Source organism: Diceros bicornis, chromosome 8 (assembly GCF_020826845.1).
Source record: "Diceros bicornis minor isolate mBicDic1 chromosome 8, mDicBic1.mat.cur, whole genome shotgun sequence".
Lineage (NCBI taxonomy): Eukaryota > Metazoa > Chordata > Mammalia > Perissodactyla > Rhinocerotidae > Diceros > Diceros bicornis.
The window spans coordinates 19,844,190-19,868,360 of NC_080747.1; the positions used below are offsets into that span (position 1 = coordinate 19,844,190).

General features: G+C 41.9%; 1 protein-coding gene across 1 annotated transcript in view; it reads right to left on the reverse strand.

Annotated features, from left to right (window-relative positions):
• The window catches only part of DHX15 (DEAH-box helicase 15), a 53,779-nt gene extending 45,250 nt beyond the window's left edge, over window positions 1-8,529 (reverse strand). Inside the window, exons 1-2 of the mRNA XM_058546820.1 lie at window positions 8,362-8,529; window positions 1,947-2,382 (exon numbers count right to left, since the gene is read on the reverse strand). Coding sequence (XP_058402803.1) covers window positions 1,947-2,382; window positions 8,362-8,432 — 507 coding nt within the window. The 5' untranslated portion in view covers window positions 8,433-8,529. The remainder of the gene's footprint in view (window positions 1-1,946; window positions 2,383-8,361) is intronic.
• Window positions 8,530-24,171: the final 15,642 nt, after the last annotated feature.

Genomic DNA, 24,171 nt, shown 5'->3' on the forward strand with positions numbered 1-24,171 from the left:
GCCAAAAAGCATTTGAGTGAAATTCACTATTTAAACTGTTCAATTTCCCTTTAAATCCCCCAAATGCCCAGCAATCCTACGTATCCAAGTATTTTACGTATCCAAAAAAAGGGGCCAAATATTAATCCAAATAATCACAAGCCTCTTGATTTGAGTTGACCTGACCTTCTTCTACACTAACTGCTACTAAATAAACTCATCTCTGAAATAAGGTTAAGCATATAAGACCACAGAATAGCAGTATGAAATAAATCTAACTTTGGCTATGAAACAAAAGAACAAAGTTTTAAATACTGAGCCCACCTAAATCCATAACTATGTAACCTAGGGCAACCTACTAAACCTCTCTGAGATTCTCATTAAATCTAAGCCTCATTTTGCTCATCAGTAAAATGGTGATTAGCAACTTCCTTGCAAGGTTGTTAAAAAACTTCAATGAGATAATACGTACAAAGTACACAGTGCCTGGCTTTTTCCAATTGCTAATTAAATAGGCGCTATTAATATTATGCAAACTGGATAAACCATTTGAAATATTAAAAATACTATGATATTGAGAAATTTAGTTATAGCTTTTCATGTATTTAATTCTTTAAATTTCCATAAGATGATAAAAATAAACCAAGTTTAATTTCCTACATTAACACTACATTTTCCCTCACTAAAAGTTGTACTCACTAGCGCTCAGTCTCTAATAAAGCTTATCATTTTGGCTGCTACTGTAGCCTTCAAAATGTCTCCATGAAATACTCAAATGTATAGATTTGTGGTATATGTAACAAAAAAAAAGGTGTGTAACTTAAAAAAAGGATAACTTGTATACTCAGTTTGCTCAATTATAAACATGTATCATAGACGCATAAACATGGAAAATAGGCCCATAGGAAATACAACATAATATTTCTGCACAGTAAGATAAGCAATCATTAAATTCACTTCGACACACTCCTGAATTTTCTAAATTTTCTACAATGGCCAGGGACAGCTACTTTTGTAATCTCTATGAAATGTTTAACTGATAGGTCAGGCTCAAGCATATGAAAATATGGTTAACCTCACAGCAAGAAAATGCAAACTAAAAACTACACTGAAATACTACTTTTCCCCGTCAGATTTATAAAAATTTAAGTTCAGCAGTACATTCTAATGGTTTCCCACATATGTTCTCATATGTGCTCATCGAAGGGTAAACTGATTATGTTCCCTACGGAAGGCTATTTGCTGTGTGTATCACAATTACAAACAATCCTCTGACCCAGCAATATCCACTTCTGGGAATTTATCCTACATATACACTTGCCTATGCAAAACAACCATTAGAAGCAGCCTAGATGTCTATAACATGGGGCCAGGAAATAATGGCTCATCCATGCTTGAAAAAAATCCTAGCTATATTACTAATGAGACCCTAACGTTTAGTTCTGTGTGTGTGTGTGTGTAGGAGGTAACCAGATGGATGGAGGTCAGGGGTAAAGACACTTTACTATATGCCTTTTAACTCTTCCATTTTTTTTAAAGAATAGACAATATTCATGTTTCAAAACAATTATAACAAAATCATAAAAACTGAAACAAAGAAACAAACAAGAATGACAAAACCACTCCAATGGCTCACATCTCTCCACCCAAGCACTGGAAAACAAATCTTGTACCCCCAAATCTGTACTAACCCAGAGTGAAAGTGAGTGGGAGAACATCACTCTGCCATACTTAACTAACAAAACTGGAAAAAACAGCACTATTTTCCCCTACAGACTCAGGAAGATATGGACTCCCTACAGGATTCCCTCTCTCTAAGTCACTTAAGAGTACCAAACATCAAAGCAGCTATTCTTTCAGATGTTCTACCCGACAGACAAACAATGGGAATTATCACCAGGATCAAATTAAGCAACACAGTAAACTTAAACATTAATAAAATATATATCATGGTAACATTAACTCACCTGCGTTGTTTTACCAGACCCAGTCTCACCAACCAGTACAAAGGACTGATGTCTAACCAGAATATCTGTAAACCTATCCTTGTATTCCCAAACAGGGAGCTGAAGCCGTTTCTTCAGAATATCATAGTATCGAGGAGTATGGGGTAAGTTGGTAAATGGATTAATGCACTGTGGAAGTGATGTGTGTCCTGCATGTCCAGTGTGTGTTGAATGGGCAGAATGTGTCGAATGTGTTGAATGTGTCGAGTGGGTTGAGTGAGCTGAATGAGAAGCTTTTAAAGGTGGTAATCCAGCACTGATAAGCATAGCATTTGTCGAAGCTCGCAATTCCTTCTCCTTTTCTTTCTCCCTCTCCCGCTCTCTATCTCCTCTATCACGTTCTCGGTCTCGATCTTTAGACCGATCTTCACGATCCCGGTCACGGTCTCGATCCTTCCTAAAAATAAAAATTTAGAATTCAGATTCTGAACTTTAAGCAATATGTTCATGGTAGCATTATAGTCACAAAGAAAATAAACGTCCAAGAACCAAATGAATAAACTGAAATAAAACTTGATGAATTACATAAGTATGAGAAATAATGAAAAAGAACTTAAAATCAAGGATTTGCCATGCTTCACCCACAAACATCTTTCCCTTCCTTGATGATGCCTCAAATTCTGTTAAGGGACAGTTTCTCCTCACAACCTTTAGCCATCAGCTAACATAACACAAGAACTCAGTCTTCTGCAGGTAAAATCCCTTCCTACTTAGTAGAACTGAAAGACTGAGTGCAGGGTGGGGAAAAGGTAGGGCCAAATCAGGCAAAAAGAGGATGGCATCACAATCTTTCCCAGATTCTCCTTCAAGTTACATGAAAGGTATTTTTTGCACTGAAAGTATATACAAAATTTAGCAAGAACACTGCTACTGGACACAAAGACAATTGTACCTCACATTAGTTATAGCAATACAAATATAAATACGAGTTAAAGGATTTTAGGCGAAGTTGTTTTAAGTTACATTTTCCAACACTTTCCCAATTTTGTTCAATTAGCATATATTGCTCTAGAATGAGAAAAACTATAATTAAAACTTTTTATTCTTTTGTTTTCATTGTTTACTCTTGCACAATAGCTTTAATAGCAATAGTAAACACTGGACGTACGTCATAAACCTATGTACACTTTGGTCAATCATAAAGTGAAATACAGGCAATTAAAAACAAGTGTCACTGAACACTATTCAGTTATTTAAAATCTTAAAATTATGCAGATGGCCACCATATTAAACTTAGTCAATTCTATTATCTACTTCTAGTTATTAGAGATGATCTCTAATTCAATAACAATTTTAAAATAATCTATGCTTATTCATTCTACTAATCCAGTTTACTTCAGACCAAGTCATACAGCAAACTTGCCACAAGGTGTTTGGATCCAGACTTGAAATAGTGAGGCAACATGGAGCTATGACACAAGCCACTAAACATGTTATTGTTCCTCATCCATAATACACATAAGAGATACAAATTTCCCATGCCCCCCGTTATCAGTAGCAGAGTAGGAAAGACCAGTCATTCTCTATAACAGCACATCAGCTGGGCAAGAGTAACTCCTCTTGGTAGAATACAACTAAAAGGCTCAACTCCAGCACGAGTTAGGAACAGTTCCCCAATTACAGAAATTTGATCTTGTCCTTCCTGAAACACATAATTCTATTCCATAGGAATTTACTTAAAGACAGAAAAGCCTTATGATACATATACACTTTTCACAAATATATAATCCCTTTTCATATACGTATATATGAAATACATGAAAAGTGATTCTCCCTTCTCCCATCCCAAGGCTCAACTTCTACAGAATCACAGGACATACAAGCTGGGACTGAAGCCTCTCATCCCACCTGGATAAAGAAAAAGGAAATCAAAGGGAAAAAGAACCCAAAGGATAACCCAATATACATACAAGATTAAGTTTCACAATTCAAGACTCGAGCTTCCTGGTCTATCTCTGAAATAATGCCATCAACCATCCTTTCTTCGCTTCTCTCATTCTGCCTCTGGTTGAAGGTGCTCATTAATTAAAAATGTATACTGCCCCAAAATGTGATTTAGGAACAGTTTATAACAGGGTACATAGCAATGCGCCCAGCAAAGTGAGAAGTACTGTAGCCACAAATGGTTCCAAGACTAAACATCTTAAAGATCATGGAACATAAAGGAACCCTTTAAAAACTTCTGGTCTAAATAAAAAGGATTCACACTTCTAGTTCTCACTCTACTGTGGCAGGAGGGTGGGGGTGGGGGCAAAAAAAAAAAGTTTAATGAACTTCTCCTATACTTCCAGAGCAGTACCAGGTACTTAACATATGGACCTAACGTTTCAAGAGTTACAGAGTTACAATACATCGAGGATGGAGAATGATGAACAAAGTAAATCATATACCACTTTGCTTTGTTACAGTAATACTAACAAAGATGTTTTTCAAGGATGCACTTCATTACCAAAAATAATTACAGCATAGGAAGCATAAAATACATTCTGAGGACAAAGATTAGCTGCTGACCAAGAAAGGGGGGTAACTGTGATATAAGAGTAAAAGGAGCATTAGTATCACAGTTGTGTAACCATTGGCAAGGCATAAGCCTCAATTTGCTAATCTGCAAAGTGAAGAGTATTAATGAAATAGTCTCTTAGATTAAAATGAGAAAACAGGAAGGATGCAGGAGGCAAATTCAATCACCTCGAAATGTTGCCTATGACTCAAACTATCTTCAATGGGGGAGGAGAGGATTAAAAATTAAAGGTCAGTTAAGGGGGGGCTCAAACCCAAAGCTTCAAAAATATGTATAGACTATTGTAAATATTCATGTTTTCTTTTTTTAAACAGGTACTTTTACTGAAAGAAGTTTTGTTAGAAAGATTTACTAATTGAGGTATAATGCTTAAAAAAAACTCATCACCAAAGCAGTGCTTTATAATCACTTGGCCACAACACTGGCAGAGAGACACAAGATGACACAGTTGTTGAGCACATGGTTCTGTACTCTGTCTCAGCTCAATCCTGGCTCAGCACTTAAGATAACTATAGCCAGAGTTATTTCCTTCCTCATCTATAAAATGTGGCTATTCATACGTCTTGTGGGGTACTGCAAGGATTAAATGAGTAATATGTAAAGTGCTTAATGTAGTGCCTGAAACATAGTTAATGCCCAACAAATATTGCTTATCATTAGTTTCTTTTTTTTAATTTAAAACCCCATGTTAAAATTCTACATGGAATAATAGGAACTAAAGTACTGCTAATGAAGATGTAAACTGGTCACCAAAATCAGAATATTTTAAATAAGCATTGCTTTTTACCTGGCAATCTCACTTCCAGGTACTTCTCTTAAGTGTGCAAATATGTACATAGAAAGATGTTCATCATACTTTTCACCTACAAAATAACAAACACTGGGAACTACCTAAACATCAATGAACAGAAAATTGGTTCAATAAGTTATGATACTCCTTTACAAGTGCAATACTATGCAGCCAATGAAAACGGTAATGTATATCTATTCTACAGGTGATAACATATTTCTGAGTGAATAAAAATCAAAGCACAAAACAACACATATTGAAATAACCCATTGATATTATGATAGTTCACATTTGTGAATAAAATGCAGAGATCTAAAAAAATGTTCCTCAAGGGACTAAGCATAAGCACAAAGACTTCAAGAAATTTTTTGCCTTTTCCTTTATATCTTTGCGTATGGACATTTCTTGCGTTCCCTGGGTCAAGTTACTTAACATCACCTACCTACATCACAAGAATGTAGTGAAAATGTGCTTATACACATAAGGCACCTAGAATAGTTTCAGGAGCACAGTATATTTTCAAAGTTTTTTCCATACTTCACTAGTAAGTTGTCTTTTGGTAATAATTTTATATGGAAAATTTTGTGGGATGATAGAAAAAGGAATAAGGTCACTATATAACAGAAACCTTTAACTTCTCTACCTGACCCCAAAATTAAAATATATCAGGAATAAATAAAGCCATATATAGTTTGGGAGCTTGAATATGAGTGAAATCTCCCAAGGAATTACCTTCCCCTCTCAGTATTGGGGAAATGGGACAGCAGTGTTTGGCAGTGGAGTTCACAAGACCAACAAGCCTACCCTCTCAGTAAAAACCACCTGCTAACTACCAGGACTTAAAAAACAAACAAAAACAAAACTTGCAAGATTGCATGGCAGTCAGCGAAAGCGACTTCTTAAATTATCAAATATTAAAGAAAAAAAGACCTGAACACTAATAAACATTGTAAGCCCAGTGCTAAAGAAAATTAGTTCTATGAGAAATGACATTCAAGTGACATAGAACTGAGTATACAAACTTCCCTCCAGAACCTCAGAACTCGGACTTTATTCCAAAGATGAACTCTCCTTCACCTACAGGTAGATGCCACATAATATCCAAGAGAATCATAAGGTCTAAAAAGTCCACATTTTTACTTAGGATATCTGTTTTGCAAGAGAAAGCGAGCAAGCCCACATACATATGGGACCACCAATCCCAAAAAAGCGTTTAAGTGGTGCACATACACACATTTATGAGTTAGTGAATTCATTCCTTCCCAGCATGTTTTGTTCCAATCTTAACTGTTGTGAGAGCTATCAGTTGCATCTTAGCCAGCAGACAAGCAATTTATTTTTGCTTCACAGAAACCAAGAACCAAGTGTTCCCTACTTTAACAACCCATTCTAAATGTCATTAAAATCGGCTGTAATGACTCTTAACTACAGTCATAGACTGTGTGCTGTAATGGAAAAAGCAAGAGGCTAAGAGTGAATATGAAAAGATCAAGGTTCTAGATCCAGCTGTAAACCACGTAAATTTGCACAAGCCACCTTAACAACTCTGAGTCTCCATTTCTAAGTCATTTCCAGCTCTAATGAGTCTGTGAGTGTAGCTCAAATGAGCTAAAGTATTGGAGTGGGAGAGGAGACAGCCTAAGAGAGAGAAAACTAATGTCTAACATTGAAAACTAAAAACCTTACAAGGCTAAAATGTTACATACTGTTGCTCTCCATATTCAACACATAGGAAGGTATCAAAAAGTACACTCTATCTCAGCTTATACTCTCGACATTAAACAAATACCTGGAAATCAACCCAAATGAAGGACTTTGGGTGAACAAAAACTCATATAAAAGTTACACAGACGACCTAACACAGTGATTCTGTACACGTACACACACAATAAAATGATAAAATTATGCTAAGTATTTGGATGTTCAGACTTTTCTATTTTTGCCTGAGTTATCCAAATAAATCTCTGTTATTTCAGGAATGAACACATATACCGGAGAAGACAAGATTCTGATGCAACTGCTCAAGTCAATTGTTAAATTCCCCTGTACGTTTAAGGAAACGCTCAAGGAAAGGAATCTGAAACACTACGAGTCTGAGTATTTCAACTCACAACCTCCCCAAGGGCGCTATTTTTCCATAAATACCAGAAACATTTTAGAAAAGCATCGGGTTTCAAAAGATGGTTATGAACGTGGGTGGGGGTGGGGGGTTAGAAAACAAGAACTTATTGGAAAAAATGAATGCCTTCTAACGCTTATCCCAGAGATCCTCCGAAACCACTGTTTTAGCCAAAGCAGGAAATAAAGGAGATGGCGGGAGCATAGGCAGAGAGCGGAAGTTTGCCTAGTATCTTCTTTGAAGTGTTTGAATGGACCGAGGCACGCGGTCTCCCGCCAAACTATAAACTCAGAGGCTCCAAACCAGCAGCCTTCCAGCCCATCAGGTATACTCCACGTTTTCCTTTCTCCCGGCAGGCCCTCGACTCTCCCTTCCCCCGAGAACTCCTGGTCTGCACGCCTCACTCAACTCCCGCCACCCCCATCCCAGCCTTCACGAGAATCCAAGCGCTTCTCTCACTTTCCGCCCCCGTCTTTCCCTTGCTGGCCCCCCAGCCGCCCGTCGAGGCCCTCTCCCCGGCCCCTCTGCCTGAGGAGCACCTGGTGTCCTTGGAAGTGAATACTCCCGCCGCGCCCTCCCCCACCCTGCTCGCCGGCCCCAAGCCTTACCCGGGAAGCCAGGCCACGCGGTCCGCGGTTCCCTCCCGCCCGCTCCCCTCGAAGCGACTGCCGCTTGGTTCGGCCCGGGGAGGAGGCGTCCTCGTGGCCACAGCAGGCCTCACCCGCTCCCGACTGGGCCGGGCGGCGGCCGCGCCACACATCCCGCGCCCTTGCCGGGCGAACGTCGGGAGTGGCGCCGCTGTCCCCGACCCGCCGCCTTGAGCCGAGCCCAGAGGGAACAAAGGGTCGGGCTCCGGGGCCCGCTCGGCCCGGCCGGTCCTGGCCCGCTCCCTGCCGGGACCCCAACAAAGCCCGAGCCGCTGCCTCGCGCCCCCGGCCTGGCTTACCCATCGGTCCCCGCACGCTTCTTGCCGGAGGGGTAATCCTCCCCCAGGTCCAACCGGTGCCGCTTGGACATCTTCGGACTCTTCGAGCGGACGGTCGAGAAGAAAGACAAAAAGAGAAGCTGGCGGCTGGATGGGCGCAGTCGAGGGCAGCTACTTAACTCCGGAGGACCCCCCCCACCCCTCCCGCTACAACAGCTTACACCGTGCGGCCGGAACCAGGAGCTAAAATGGCGGCGGCGACGAGGGCTGGGCCTGCGCGCGCGCGCTTCCGGAGCGTGCTCTGCGTGCGCGCGTAGCGCGCGCACGCATAGGAGGCGGGAACTCCCGCCTCGCCTGTGGCTTCTTTGGCCCGCCCTCCTTCGGGTGCTTTCCGCCGTCTGAGGAGCTGCTCGGTGGCGTGAGCCTTCGCGCACCTCTGTTTTAGGAAATTGAGAGGCGGGGAAGTGTAGTCCTATCTGTCTGTATTACCCTGGCTTTAGGGGACTCTGAGACCCGGAGAGGTTTAGAAACTAATCAAGATCACACAACTGATAAGGGACAGAGTGCCAGGATTGGAACCCAACTATTTTATAACTCCAGATCTAGAACTTGCAGCCACTGACCAGATGCTCTCAATTGCAGTTAAGAAACTAAGGTGAGAAAAATCTCAAGACTTGCCATAATCCATTTTGGCCTTATTTTACCCACCACGGGCAACATGCAGTCAACATTGGTGTAATTTTTATTGGAATAAAGAAAATTGACAGTAAGGGCATAATAAGCTTTTTTTTTTCTGTGTGCCTATTATGGGCTTTCACAGTGTTAACCCGAGCTCTGTCCTCATTGTTACAGGAACCCTGCAAGGTAGGTGTTATTTTATAGATGTGGACACTAAGCCTGAGGGAGATTAAGAAGTCACACAGCCATTAGGGCTGTCCTTAAAGCCATAGCAAAGTGATGGGGTAAGATGACATGATTTTTGTGGATCTCTCCAACCGGAACCTATTTGCTTGCTCAGTTGCAATCATTCCCAGAAGAAATGCACAAGAAAAAGATCTGTGGACCAGCCCAAGCTGGGTCATCTGTGTAGTTCATGAAATGGCTGTTTGGCTACCCTGGAAGACCATATTCAGGTTCTTATCAAGTCCTCAGAACTGCAATCGCTAAGGTTAAATACAACTTTAATATTGCAACTGATAAAGAGGGTTTTTATTTTTGAAGCAAATCCACATTCCAAAGTCAGTGCGAAGAAAAGTGAATATTTTCACGTAAAATATTCACTGCTACTTTCTACCCTAAATGTACATTAACAGTATGTATACTGACTTTAGTCAGAGATCATGATGCATAATCGCTGAATTGTAAACCTGGAAAAGAATTTCCAGCTGATTTTCTGCAACATTTTACATACAAGAAAACCTGAGCCCCTAGGTCATGCCCACGTTCATGCAGCAAGTTAGTGTCAAAGTCAGAACTAAAATCCAGATTTCACTCTATGCCAGTCCCAGGTCTCCAGATTCCCAGTTTGAGGGTTTCTATAAAGTACTCTAAAATTTTGGCAAAATAATGAGGGAAAAGTTTAGAATTCTACCTGCAGAAGTGCCCCCACCCTAAGAGGCATCAGCAGGGAGACTTGGTAAAGGAGGAACTGAAATCAGAGTAATAAGACTTCCTCCTTGGGCTTAGGGTATATCTAAAGAAAAGTGTAACCTAATCAATTTTGGTGTAACCTGAATGACTGAAGAAAGGCCATATTTACCAAAGGATAGTGCCCTTTCTGGAATCTACAACAAGGGGAACCAAGGGCCAGAATCTGCCAGGATGTTCACACTCCCTGAGGTCTAGATGACTTACTCTGGATTTTCAGGCAGAATTGTCCCTATAGCAGAGAAGAACCATCCATCAAGGTCCCCTACAGCTTCCTGGAAATGTTACCAGAGAATATTTCCTTTACTCTTACTTTTTGTCTATTAGACAACCCTCTGATCTGTTATTTGGTCTGTGGCATGAATTTATTCAAATAGAGAAAATGTCTTATGCAGCTAACCAGCTCTAGGTGTCAAGCCAGAGGTGTCTCCCAACCTAAATTAATAAACAATAATGATTATGGCAAACACATAGAAAGCACTTACTGGGTACCAGACACTGTTTCTTATATATTTTAACCTATTTGATCCTTACAACAACTTTGACACTCGTTTACAGGTGAGGAAACTGCTGTACAAAAATGCCAAGTATTGTGGCAAAGATGACAGTTCTAGGATTCATCTCAGATAGTTTGTGTGCTTAAGTGCTACGCTGTGCCGCTGATGATGAATAGGTATTCTTATTCCACATTATTCTCCGAGGTTTTTGAGGATAAGTTCCCTCAATCTGACGAACTCAGTGTGAACTGATAAACTGAAGTTTCTACGTTGTCCAAGGGGAGGACTCATTTACACAGCTTTCGATGGACAAGTCAAGATTTAAAGGATTTGAATCCAGTAAGACTCCAGAGCCACACTATTAACCACTACCCTGTATCACTACTATCTATCCTTTAATTACTTCATTTGCTTATTCACTCACCAAATATTTATTAAATCCCCATGTCAGGCATTGAGTTAAGAGCTGGGGAGAGAGGAAAGAACAAAATAGCCACAGTTCCTGCCTTCATGGCACTTATCAGAGGGACAGAGACAGGCATGAAACAATGAAACACATAACTACATTGTTACAGCTCAGATAAGTGCTAAAAAGGCCATCTAAAGGGGACAGGTGCTATGAGAGCATATAACAGGTGGCCCTGATCCAGAGTGAGGGTTAGGGAAGACCTCTCTGAGAAAGGGACATTTAAACAAAGACCTAAAAAATGAGTACAAATTCGTCAGGTGAAGAGGAAGGAAAGCATTCCAGGCAGAGGGCACAGCCTGTGCAAAGGCCCTGAGACTTTAAAAAGTCAGGTGCAATCCATAGACAGAACAACATGAGTGCAATGAGATGAAGATGACATGATCTTGCAGATGCAAGAAGGGGCCGTATCATGCAGAGCCTGAGGAGTCCTGCTAAGGATATTAAGAGTTTATCCTTCCCAAGAGCAATAAGAAGACATCAAAAGGGTTTAAGTAGGACAACGATATGATCACTCATGAGAATTTGCCAGGATCATCCCACCAATCTCACTCTGAATTCTCTTCAGCTGCAAAATGCTTACAAATTCAAAAGAATCTCCACTACTGCTTTTAATCACCCTATCCTCACTCTACCATTTAATAGATAGAAATAGTTACAAAGTGCGGTCGGCACTGTGACTTGGCATGGAAATCCTGCTTCAAGAATGAAAAACATCCCTCACTTCCTGGGAGTGCTACCTGCAGACAACCTTCAGCTGTCAGCTCCCTTCAAAAACTTCATTGGCTAAAGAGAGCTGCCCAAGGGCAGTCTGAATATATTGTGGAGGTATAAGCGCCTAGCCCCTCTCCCCAGCTTGGGACAACTGTGAGCTTCAGAGCATCAGAGCTCTCTGTGGGATCATCTCAGGCCATTGTTATAATGGTATCTTCTATACTGCAATGCAGTTTGGTCACTAACCACCCAGAGGTAGCTCAGACCCCACAAGTTGGGAGCACAGTCCCCAACAAGACTGCCCTCACTCCAGATGCCATCCACAAGTTCAGGAGTCCCCAGGCCACCTACCCTTCTCACCAACTGGCTACAAATTCCCACAAGTCCCTCAGGTTCACTGATTTGCTAGAATGACTCACAGAACTCAGGAAAGTGCTATACTTGTGATTACAGTTTTATTATTATGGATACAAATCAGGACCAGCCAAATGAAAAGACACATAGGGTGAGATCTGGGAGGGTCCTGAACACAGAGCTTCTGTATCTTCTTCCTGTGGAATTAGGATATGTCACCCTCCTGGCACTTCAACATGTTCAGAAACCAGGAAGTTCCACTGAGCTTCAGTATCCAGAGTTTTTATTGGGGTTTCATTACCTAGCTATAATTGATTGAATCATTGGCCCTATGATTGAACTCAATCACCAGCCCCCTTCCCCTCGCTGGAGGTCAGGAAGTCAGGCTGATATCACAAGGCTCAAAGCTTCAACCCTTTAATCACATGGTTGATCTTTCTCACATGACCAGCCCTCATCCTGAATCGTTTCAGTAGCATAAACTCAGATGTGGTCCAAAGACCCACCATAAATAACAAAGACACTCCTATCACTTGGGAAATTACAGGGGTTTAAAAGTTACCTCTCAGGAACCGAGGACAAAAGCCAGTCAAATCATTTATTATACAATAGCATCACAGCACAGTTTTTCCCTCTGTCTGATCCTGCCTTCATCTCTTCCCTTCCACTGGTGTTGATCGTTGTGGACTCCTTAATAAACTTCGTGAATCCTAATCTTTTCCTCATGTGTACTTTTCATGGAACTCAACCTAAAAGATTTGGTGCCAGGAATGGTCCAAGAAAGCAGACACTATGACTGGATTTGGGGGTTGGCCACTGGTTGCTGGCCCACAAGGAATCAGTGGTGGCAGGTAGAATATAGCTACCACAAGAAAGCAGGGCAGTTGTTAAAAGTTTCAGCTGTGGGAAAGAGCATGTGGTGTGCAGCGAAAGAGCATGCGTTGTTCTCAAATTATGGGGGAAAGAGTAACTATAAGCACATTGGAATTTGACGGCTATTGCTATGTAGAATTGATACTTTGGAGGGAGGTAATGAAAGGCTGAGAGTGATTAATCTGCAATTCAAAGCTAAGTGTGAAAACCAGAAGACCTTCTGGGGAGCGTGTGAAGAGGTTCTCATCTCCTGCAGTGGGAAGACAGAGAAAACTGAGGACCGGTCCCAGGACTTAAATATAACAGTAGCAGAAAACCAAGTGGGAACTTCTAAAGAAGGTTAAACTCACCACTTAGGCAGGCATGATGTCAAGGTTAGGGCCCTGGTTGGGAAAGGGTGGGACTCTGACACAGGGGATGGGGACATTTAGGTTGATATACCCAAAAAGTCTTGAATCCCTAAATTCCCTTCAACCTGCTGAGCCTGTTGAAATGCTCCACTCCTCCCTATTAAAAGCTAGTCCTCCTTCCTTGTGAGATAATGAGAGGCCTCTTCTCTGCAGGATATTAAGCACTTCCCCGAGGACACACCCCCACTTCCCCTGATGACCACTAGGCAATCACAAGTCACAACATCATATTCTAGGAACATCTTAGGGCTGATAATATTGGAAAGTGACCATACCCCAAAGAAGCTGTAGGACCTAGCTGATAGGTACCAGCAGGAGCCAGGGGAGTATGCATGGGACTGAATTCTGAAGGTTCTAAATAAAGAAGGGAGGTGGGAGGTAGAACATAAAGTTAGATAAGGGAGAATTATCAACTTGGGTGTACTGTCCCAGGATACAGGATTTAACACTCAAGAACCCCAGATGATGGCAGGAACACACTTGGGATGTCATCTAGAAGCATGGGAAAAGTAATGGCCCACAGTGTATCAAGTTAGGTAGAAATGCCAGAACTGCTGTGGTTGACAGTGTAAGAGAGGATTAAACAGCTCAAAGAAAGAAACATGCTAGAGTGAAAATATTTATATAAAGGTGGAAAACTCAGCAGATGCATATATTCCATAAGAAAGTTCAGAGGATACACCACTTACCAAATCAATAAGGAATTTTCTGATAAGAGAGGCATCAACATCATTCAGAAGTTCAGTGGTGGCTCTCCCTGCAGTCCAGGGCTGAAGGTAGAAGTTGCCGTTTCAGAACTGGGCTCCCTGAAAGCAGTAGCAATGATAGGACCCGTAACATAGAGGTCGCCTGGTGGCATTTAAACATCAGAAGCCAGGTGGACGTGACAATGCAGGAGTGCAGTCAAGGGGGCTTGACCCACAGAGGTTATAGAGACGGTAAATAGAAGAAGACATCTAGGGCAAAATAGGTAGGCAGCTATCTGAGGAAGTCCTCAGTCTGAACAACCAAAATAAGTCAGTAATGGGTGATCAAGAGGTTGAGGGCAGTTGCCCCGATGAAAACTTGCCCAGCTTCTGGACTTGAACCGTGTCAAAAACCAAACTCTGCACACTGAGTAAAACAAAGCAGAAAAATGAGTTTATTGCAAAGGTTTCGACTTGCAAGCCAGGAAACTCAAGGTTATGGGGGAGCAATGAGTTCTGAGTTGCTCATGGACTAAAGGGTTTTTATGGGATAAATGCAGAAGTTTGGCTTTTTCAGCTGATTGGTTGCCTTGTGGTCTTCTTCCCTATTTGTATCAAGGTAGCTGAGTCAGGGGAACAAGGAAGTACAAAATGGTGTGAACAGACTTGGCATTTGGGGATTGGCTGGTGTCCTCTGGTGATTTCTGAAAAGAGCTGTAAATTTCTGCAACTTATGTTAGGTAAGGTTAAGTTTTATTTTTCTCTAACGCACCTGCATTGGTCAAATCCATTTTGTCCCCAACATTTGGTTCTACACCAGATTTTGGACCTAGAATATATTGATTAAGGGAGAATTCATGTCCCCAAGAGAAAGGACTCTACAACACCATAACAAGTGTGCACAGTGATAATTCCCTGAGTCCTTTCCCCAAGTGATTTATAGCCATGTACTTAGGTAGCCATACACTGGGGAAAAGAGAATACCCAAACATTTCAAGGACAATTGGATGTAGAATCTGAACTGACATTGACACTGAGAGACTTAAAGTGTCATTATGGACCCCCTGTTAGAGTAGGGGCAGAGGGTATCCTGGAATGGGGGTCTAGCCCAGGCCCAGCTCATAGTAGTTTTCCTGGGTTCTCAAACCCACCCATTTGTCACATCCCCAATCTACAAATGTACACTTAGGATAGACATCCTTGGCAGTTTGCACAACCCCCATATTGAATTCTTGGCCTTTAAGGCATAAGAGCTATCCAAGTAGAAGCTTATGAAACTGCCCCCTCCCCACCCCATTCCAGCCGAGATACTAAATAAGAAACAACCTGGGGAGGAATTTCCACTTAGACTTCCAGTATGTAGAGTTTAGAAGTTATCACTTCCATTCTTAGAAGAAAAAGATGAACAAACTGAAAACAAATGACTGTTCTTGGAGCCATTAGAAAACTGAGGTTGCTGGATGAATTGCCACCCTGAAGTCTGGAGAGACAAGCAAGTCTAAAGATTCACAGCAAAGATGTGCTTACCTGGAGCAGAAGTCGCTGGAGTCATAAACTGGTTGGAACACTCAAATGGTCATTTTGACAGATTGCTAAAAGTTGAGTGTGGACTACCTACAGAGTGAGAAACTCTTGTGGGCCTTGGTCTTAGGGGGGCTCCCACATTTTCACAGGTTTTAACTCCAGGAATCTCACTAAGTTTTCACAGTAAAAAGCCAAGAAAGTTATGCTTGTGGCTCTGGCAGAGAAAGGGGAAGATTAACCGTTGTGAAATATGCCCAGTACATTCTCCATAACAAGGGCTTACTTTCCATGAGAGAAGACTTTACCAGAGCTTTGTCTCAGCTGAGGAGAGGGCACTTCCACTCCAACCCCTTCTAGCCTTCCTGTCTCACCTAACGGGGTAAAAAAAAAAGCTGAGAAACACTTGTGAAGGTCACAGCTGTAGGAACACAGCCCATTAAAAGACTGAGTTTCAATCATCAGATTGTAGAACACTTCCCCTCCCCACTCCTTACCAACACATCAACAGGAGTCCAGTATAATAGTGGACTGCAGCTGAAAGAGCTGCAAGATGCAGACTCTAACCGAGAAAGATTTTCTAGGGAAACCCAGAGTCAACAGGGGACACTAAATAGGGACACTGGAGGAATTTGAAACCCCTAGCACCTACAGACACAGGAAACATTAAACACAGCCTGACTTCTAGCCAAATTACCATAAAACCTCACACTGAAGTCTTGCTGTTTACTTCAGTTCCTATTATCCAAAGCATTGTGCTGGCTTTCAACAAAAAATTACGAGGCATGCTAAAAGACAAGAGAAAGCATAATCTGAAAAGACGAAGAACGTATTAGAACCAAACTCAGATATGACACAGATTTTGGAATTATCAGACAGGGAATTTAAAATAAGTATGATTAATATGCTAAGGGGTCTAATGGAAAAGGAGATAATGTATGAGAGCAGATGGGTATTATAAGTAAAGAGATGGATACTCTAAAAAAGAATCAAAAGGAAATGTTAGAAATCAAAAACAGTGTAACAGAAATGAAGAATGCCTTGCAAAAAATATTAACAGAAGTTCTTCAGGGAAAAGGAAATGATATAGGTCAGAAACTCAGAGCTACATAAAGGAAAGAAGAGCGTTGGAAAGAATAAATGAAGGTAAAGTAAAAGTTTTTATGTTCTTATTCTTAATTGATCTAACAGATATCAGTTTGTTTAAAGTAACAATAGCAACAAGGTATTGGGTGATTATAGCAAATGGAGAAATGAAATGAATGACAGCAATGTCTTAAGGGATGGGAGGGAGGAATTGGGGATATTCTATGTTACCCGCACTATGCATGAAGCAGTATAGTGTTATTCGAAGATGGCCTTAGATAAGTTAAAATGTACATTGAAAACTCTAAGGAAACCACTAAATTTTTTTAAAAGTATAATTGATATGCTAAGAGAGGAACTAAAATGAAATCATATAAAATGCTCAAGTAAAACAAGAGAAGACAGAAAAAGAAGAGGTGAAAAAACAAATAAAGAACAAATACAAGTAATAGAAAATAGTTACAAAATCAACCTAGGGAAACAACAAAAAACAAGCAACTCACTTAAAAAATGGGTAAAGGATTTGAATAGACATTTCCCAAAGAAGACATATGGATGACCAATATGCACATGAAAAGATGCTCAACATCACTAATCATTAGGAAAATGCAGATCAAAACCACAAAGAGAAACCACTTTTATATTCATTAGGATGGCTATTGTAAAAAACAAACAGAATATAACAAATGTTGGTGAAGATGTGGAGAAATTGGAACCTGTGTGCATTGCTGTTGGGAATGTAAAATGGTGCAGCCACCATGGAAAACAGTATCGTGATTCCTCAAAAAAACTAAACATTGGACCTGTCTGGTGGTGTACTGGTTAAGTTCGCACGCTCCGCTTTGGCAGCCCCACGTTCTTGGGTTTGGATCCTGGGCGATCCCAGGCGTGGACTTAACACACCACTCATCAAGTTATGCTGTGGCAGGATCCTATATACAAAGTAGAGGGAGATAGGCACAGATGTTAGCGTAGGGAACATCTTCCTCACCAAAAAACCAAAAAAACCAAAAAACAAAAAAACCCCTAAACATTGAATTATCATATGATTCAGCAATTGCACTTCTGAGTATACACCCAAAAGAACTGAAAGCAGGAACTTGAGCAGTCATCTGTACACCCATGTTCATAATAGCACTATTTACTTCGTCAGTGTTATTCACAATAGCCAAAATCTGGAAACAACCCAAATGTTCATTGACGAATGAATAGATAAAGAAAATGTGATGTGTACATATAATGGAATATTATTTAACCTTAATAAGGAATGAAAATATGACACATGTACAATGTGGATGAACCTTGAAGACATTATGCTGAGTGAAATGAGATGCTGAGAGTTCTGGAGATGAATGGTGGTGGTTGCACAATAATGTGAATGTACTTAACACCACTGAATTGTATACTTAAGAATGGCTAAAATGGTAAATTTTATGTTATATACATTTTACTACATAAAAAAAAACTGAAAGGGGCCGGCCCGCCCGCTACTTAACCAGTAGTGGTTAAGTGCGCACGCTCTGCTACTAGCGGCCCGGGGTTCAGATCCCGGGTGCGCACCGACGCTCTGCTTCTCCGGCCATGCTGAGGCCGCGTCCCACGTACAGCAACCAGAAGGATGTGCAGCTATGACATACAACTACCTACTGGGGCTTTGGGGGAAAAATAAATAAATAAAATTAAAAAAAAAAGAAAGGGGCCGGCCCGATGGCACAAGCGGTTAAGTGCGCCCGCTCTGCTGCGGCAGCCCGGGGTTCGCCGGTTTGGATTCCGGGTGCTCACCGACGCATCGCTTGTCAAGCCATGCTGTGGGGTGTCCCATATAAAGTGGAGGAAGATGGGCACGGATGTTAGCCCAGGGCCAGTCTTCCTCAGCAAAAAAAGAGGAGGATTGGCAGATGTTAGCTCAGGGCTGAGCTTCGTCACACACACACACAAAAAAACTGAAAGAAAAAAGGTAAAAATGATTGGCTCCTTTAAAGGCCTAAAAGATGGGCAGTGATGGTCCCCATCATACTGCCATTTAATTTTCTTGTCTGACCTCTACAAAATCCAGACAGATCGTAGAGAATGGCAATGGACTATCACAAACCTAACCAAATAGCATCCCTAATTGCAGCTGCTGTGTCAGGTGTGTTATCTTTGCTAGAGACCATTAGAATGGACTCAAGTACATGATATGTGGCCAATGATCTGGCAAATCGACTCTTTTTTATCCCTATCAAAAAGGGAATCAGAAACAATTCACATTCCTTTGGAATGTGCAACGGTATTCATTTATAGCCTTGCCTCAAAGCTTTGTTAACTCTGCTGTTCTCTGTCACAACGTTGTCTGAAGAGACATAGACCAGCTGGACACCCCACAGAATATTACACTGGTTTGGTAAATTGATGACATCATACTAGTTGGACCAACTGAACAAGAAGTGGCTAGGAGGTTGGAGGCCTTGGTAATTCACATGCACTCTTGAAGGAGATAAACCTTAAAATATTCAGGATCCTGCCACATAAGTAATTATTAAGAGTCTAGTGATCTTGGGTATGCTGGAACATCTCATCCAAAGTTAAGGAGAAATTACTGCATCTGTAGCTCCTGCCCTTTACAAGCAAGGCAGCACAATGCCTGCCAGGTAGGCCTCTTCAGGTTCTGGAAGCAATATATTCTCAGAAGAACTGCTCCAACTGACATACCAGGTGATACACAAGGATGTCATTTTTTCAGTGGGGTCCATGACAGGAACGGACTCTGCAACAGGTCCAGGCTGCAGGTCAAACAGCTCACCTCTTGGACCAAACAGCCCGGCAGACCCTATAATATTAGTATCAGTGGTGGGAAAAGATGACATGTGGATTTTATGTCAAGACCCAATAGAGAATCAGAGTGTAGATCCATAGGAATCAAAGCCATACCAGCTGCAACAGAGAATTATACACCTTTCATAAAACAGCTCTTGGCCAGGCCCTGATAGAGACAAGTGCCTCACCACAGAGCATCAACTGACTGTGACACCAAAGCCAACCCTCATGAGCTAGGTTCTATCACACTCTCTAAGCCATAAGATGTGGGCCCAGATGAAAGTGGTATATCTACAATTGAACGTCAATAAAACCAGAGGACACAAGCAAGCTGCAAGAGCAGGTGGCATGCAGGTAGCTCGTATCATCCACCACTCTTACACGGCACCTGGTGTTATGCTGGAGCTAGTCTGTACCAGGTCATGAGAGCTCATTGTTAAATTTTCAGGAAAGCTGACATCCTGTTGACATCACATTGGTAGTTTGAAATTGACCATATTGGAAGTATTTACACCATGAAAATTAGCTGATATTTTTTTCTCCTTTTCAGAAAGCTGGTTGTTAAATATTTACCAGTACACCATTGCCCAGCTCACCTCTCTTACTGCATGGGAGGATCTTTGATGATCACTTGATGTAAGAAGAAAAAGCTTGAGCTTAATTCACAAATCACTCAACTTGGTTTGTTGTTGCAAACTAGAAATGGATAATGGCTGCACTGCTGCCCCACTCAGCATGGTCTTGAAAGATAGCAGTAAGGAGAAATCCTCCCACCTGGTCAGCCACTTTATCTGGAAAGAGAAGTGGCCTGAAATTAGAATACACAAGGATTTGTGAGCAGTGCTGCATAGCTTGGCCATCTGGTCAAGGATCTGGGAGCAGAAAGCTTGGAAGACTAGGAGACAGTCAAGAGTAGGGTAAAGCCACATGGATGAACATATGGAAGTGTGAATTGAGTGTTAAGATCTTTATTTCACATGGTAATAATCATCAGAAAGCATCTATCATAGAAGAGGCACTAAAAAACCACATATCATCTAGTTGATACAAGCCAGTCTCTGTCATCAGCCATGCCAGTGCTTGCATGACAGTCACAAGAATGGAGTCTCCATGGTAGCAGGGATGGAAGCTGTATATGGATGCAACAGCACGGGTTCCAATCAACAAGGCTGATCTAGCTACTGCCACTACTGAACGTCCAACCTTCTAGCAACAGAAACCATTGCTGAGTGCCAAATATGACACAATCCCTCCAGGAGACCAAGCAACCACTTGGTGACAAGTTAACTACATCAGACACCATCTACTCTGGAAGTGGTAGTCATTCCTTTTAACAAGAATGGAAACATATTCTAAGTATGGATTTGCTTTTTCTGCCCACATGGGCTCAGCCAGTACCATTACCCAAGAGCATATAGGATGTTTAATCCTCCAGCATGAGATTCCACATATTATTGTGTCAGACAAAGGGACACAATTAACATTAAAGGAAGTGCTGGAATAACCATGAGATACTATGTTTGTATCACATACTGCAGTACCCAGAAGCCACTAGCCTGATAGAAGAACTGGCTCAGAGACAATACTTTGTGAAGACGGCATGCCCTCCTCCACTATGCAGTGCATGTTCTAAATAAATGACCTTTATATGGTGCTGTTTCTCCAGTAGGTAGAATACATAGGTCTGGAAATCAAGAGGTGAGAGGAGTACCCCCACTTTCCTTCTAATGATCCATTTTGGGAATTTGTTCTTCCCATTCCTGAAACTCTAGGTTCTGAACAGTTAAGAGTCATGGTTCCTAAAAGGGAATACTTCCACCATGGCTGCCAACTAAGCTCTGTAAGCTCCTTATGCCAAGGGACCAGAAGACAGGAAGAGGAATTACCATCCTGGCAGAAGTAATTGGCCTTAGTTGCCAGGAGGAGGTAAGGCTGCTATTACACAATGGGAGCAAAAGAGAATATGTTTTCCACCCAGGTGATCCATCTGAGCACTTCTTGGTACTCTCCTGTCCAATTTTGATAGTAAATAAACAAGTATAGCAGCTACAGCCAGAGAATAGCATAGTGACCAGGTACTCAGATCCTTAAGTTAAGGATTTGGGTCATACCACCAGGTAAGCCACTAGGAGCACTAGAGATGCTAGCTGAGGATGAGGGTAAAATAGATGGCTAGTAGAGGAGAGAAACAATGAGTATTAATTGCAGTCCTGAGACCTACTACAGTGGTGGTGTCTGTAGATGATCCCAACAGCACACCTTCTCCCCATCATAGCCTATGTCTAATGAATGATCATTGTGGGAGAATAGGTCCTGGTCCCACCCATTGCAACCTGGACCAAACTGGAAGGGCTATCCTAGCTTTGGATTTCCCACTGGAACTGACTTAGGCCTTTTGGGGGACTATCACAGCCAAAGTTTTCTCTCTGATCAATCCTACTTTCTTCCCTTCCTTTCCGCTGGTGTTAATCCCTGGAGTGATCCCTAACAAATTTCCTGTATGCTAATCTCAGTGTCAAAGTCAGCTTCCCAGGAAACCCAGTTTAAGATACTAGGGTTGGTTTATTTATTTTCAATATGAAAAACCTCCAAACAAATTCTAGATGAATTGTTGGAAAGTTTGAAAGTCTCATATACGCATTCATTCATTGAGTCAACAAATATTTATTTAGCACCAACTATATATCAAGTGCTATTTTTTTTTTTTTGTGCTGAGAAAGATTCACCCTGAGCTAACATCTGTGCCAATCTTCCTCTTTTTGCTTGAGGAAGATTTGCCCTGAGCTAACATCTGTGCCAATCTTCCTCTATTTTGTATGTGGGTCACCACCACAGCATGGCCGCTGACGGGTCGTGTAGGTCTGCGCCTGAGAACCGAACCCAGGCTGCTGAAGCAGAGCACACCGAACTTAACCACTAGGCCGTGGTGGTCAACCCCTCAAGTGCTATTTTAAATGCTAGCACTACAGTGATGAACAAAATAGAAAAGATTCCTGCCCTTGTGGCACTTATATTCTAGTGGAGGGTAACAAGCAATAAGCATGAAATGAATAGTTAATTTCAGATACTGATGAGTGCTATGAAGAAAATAGTACAACATGGTATGATAGAGAGTGACTGGAGGTGCTGAAGGTGTGAGGGGCTACATTGATAAGGTGGTTAGGAAAGCCTTCCTTAGAAGATGGCACCTGAGCCAAGATAAGAGGAACCTAGCCTTTCAAGAACTGGGGAAGAATATTTCAGGCAGAAAAAAGAGCATGTGTAAGGAAGGAAATGAGTATGAGTATGTAAAAAGTAGGAAAAAGACCAGAGGGGATGGAAGTAGTGAACAGGAGGGAGTGGGCTAGGATGAGGTCGTTGAGATAGGCAGGGGCCAGATTGTGTAGGGCCTGTGGGTTATTGTAAGGAGTTGGGGTTTGTTTTAATTTCAATGAGAATCCATTGAAGGATTTTTAAACAAGTGGGTAATATTCTCTGTTTTGGTTTTTAAGTCATATTTAGTTGCTGTTGGAGAATCAACTATGGAGAAAAAAGGCAAAAGCAGGAGCAGAGAGACTGGTATGGAAGCTATTGAAGTAGCCCAGGTGAGAAATGATGGTGACTAAACCTAGGATGGTGGCAATAAAGCAGGGAAGATGTAGTTGGATTTGGGATGTACTTTAGAGGCAGAGCCAACAGGACATGTTAATGGATTGTCTTGGCAGAAGTTCAGGATAGCAGATAGAAAGGAGAAGAATATAGGATGTCTGAGCAACTGGGTGGATGGTGGAACTGTTTATTAAGATGGGGAGGATTGTGGTGGGTAGGGTGGAGGGAATGAATCAAGAATTCTCTTTTGGTCATGCTAAGAGACATGACACAGAGTGAGAGGTAAAGCCATGAGTTCTGATACACTGTTCAGGCCCCAGAGAAAGGGTTCAAGCTGATACAAAATATTATTGGGTTCCCCCAGCAATAAGTCAGGCCACTTCTGGATTGCCAGACAGGTCTGTTGCTAACATTGGAGGGATCTGAGGCAAGGATACAAACGAATGCTCCTGGCCTGTGGCATACACACATTCTTTCCCCTCCCTGTATGGACGCCTCAGCCCAATCGTGATGGCTCTGGTCCATCACAGAGCCATCACAATTGGGCAAGGGGCAGGAACTTCAAGCAACTACATTCTCTTGACCCTGTAGACATTTTGCCAAGTGGCTGAGTATTGGCCAAAGGAGAGCCCTGGAGGAGCCCTGTATCGCCCAGGGCTCAGGGCAGGAGCCCTGGTTCCCTGGGTCCAAGGGAGATCCTGCTCTAGGCTCTAGTATTTTGTCCCAGTTTCTCCTCCTATCGTGATAACAGTACAAATAGAGCAGTAGGAAGTGCAGGGTAGCATCTTGTTATCAGCCCCACACAGGCGCTGAATTATTTAAGAGGCAAGTAAGAATGGAAGCCCATAAAGCAAACAGAAAAGAACAGAAAGTGAGGAAGGCAAGCCCACTAGACTGTGAGAGACTTGAGATCAGTGGCCACATCATACACAGACCTGACTCCTCAGCACAACGCCTGGAGCTTACTAAGTGTATGGGGACAACTTCTCTTGCCATCCCCAGCTTTCCACACTTTTTCAGGCACATCTCTTCTTGGGAAAGTACCAGGGAGGGAGATTTCACCATTTTCACCAACTCAGTGAGAGCCTGACCTCCATTGGCCCTTATTTCTCAGTTGGGTGGGATAAATGTCACTGTGTGACCCAGCTTTTTGGTTCTTGTTCTCTTGGATTTGCATGCCCGCAGATGGAGTC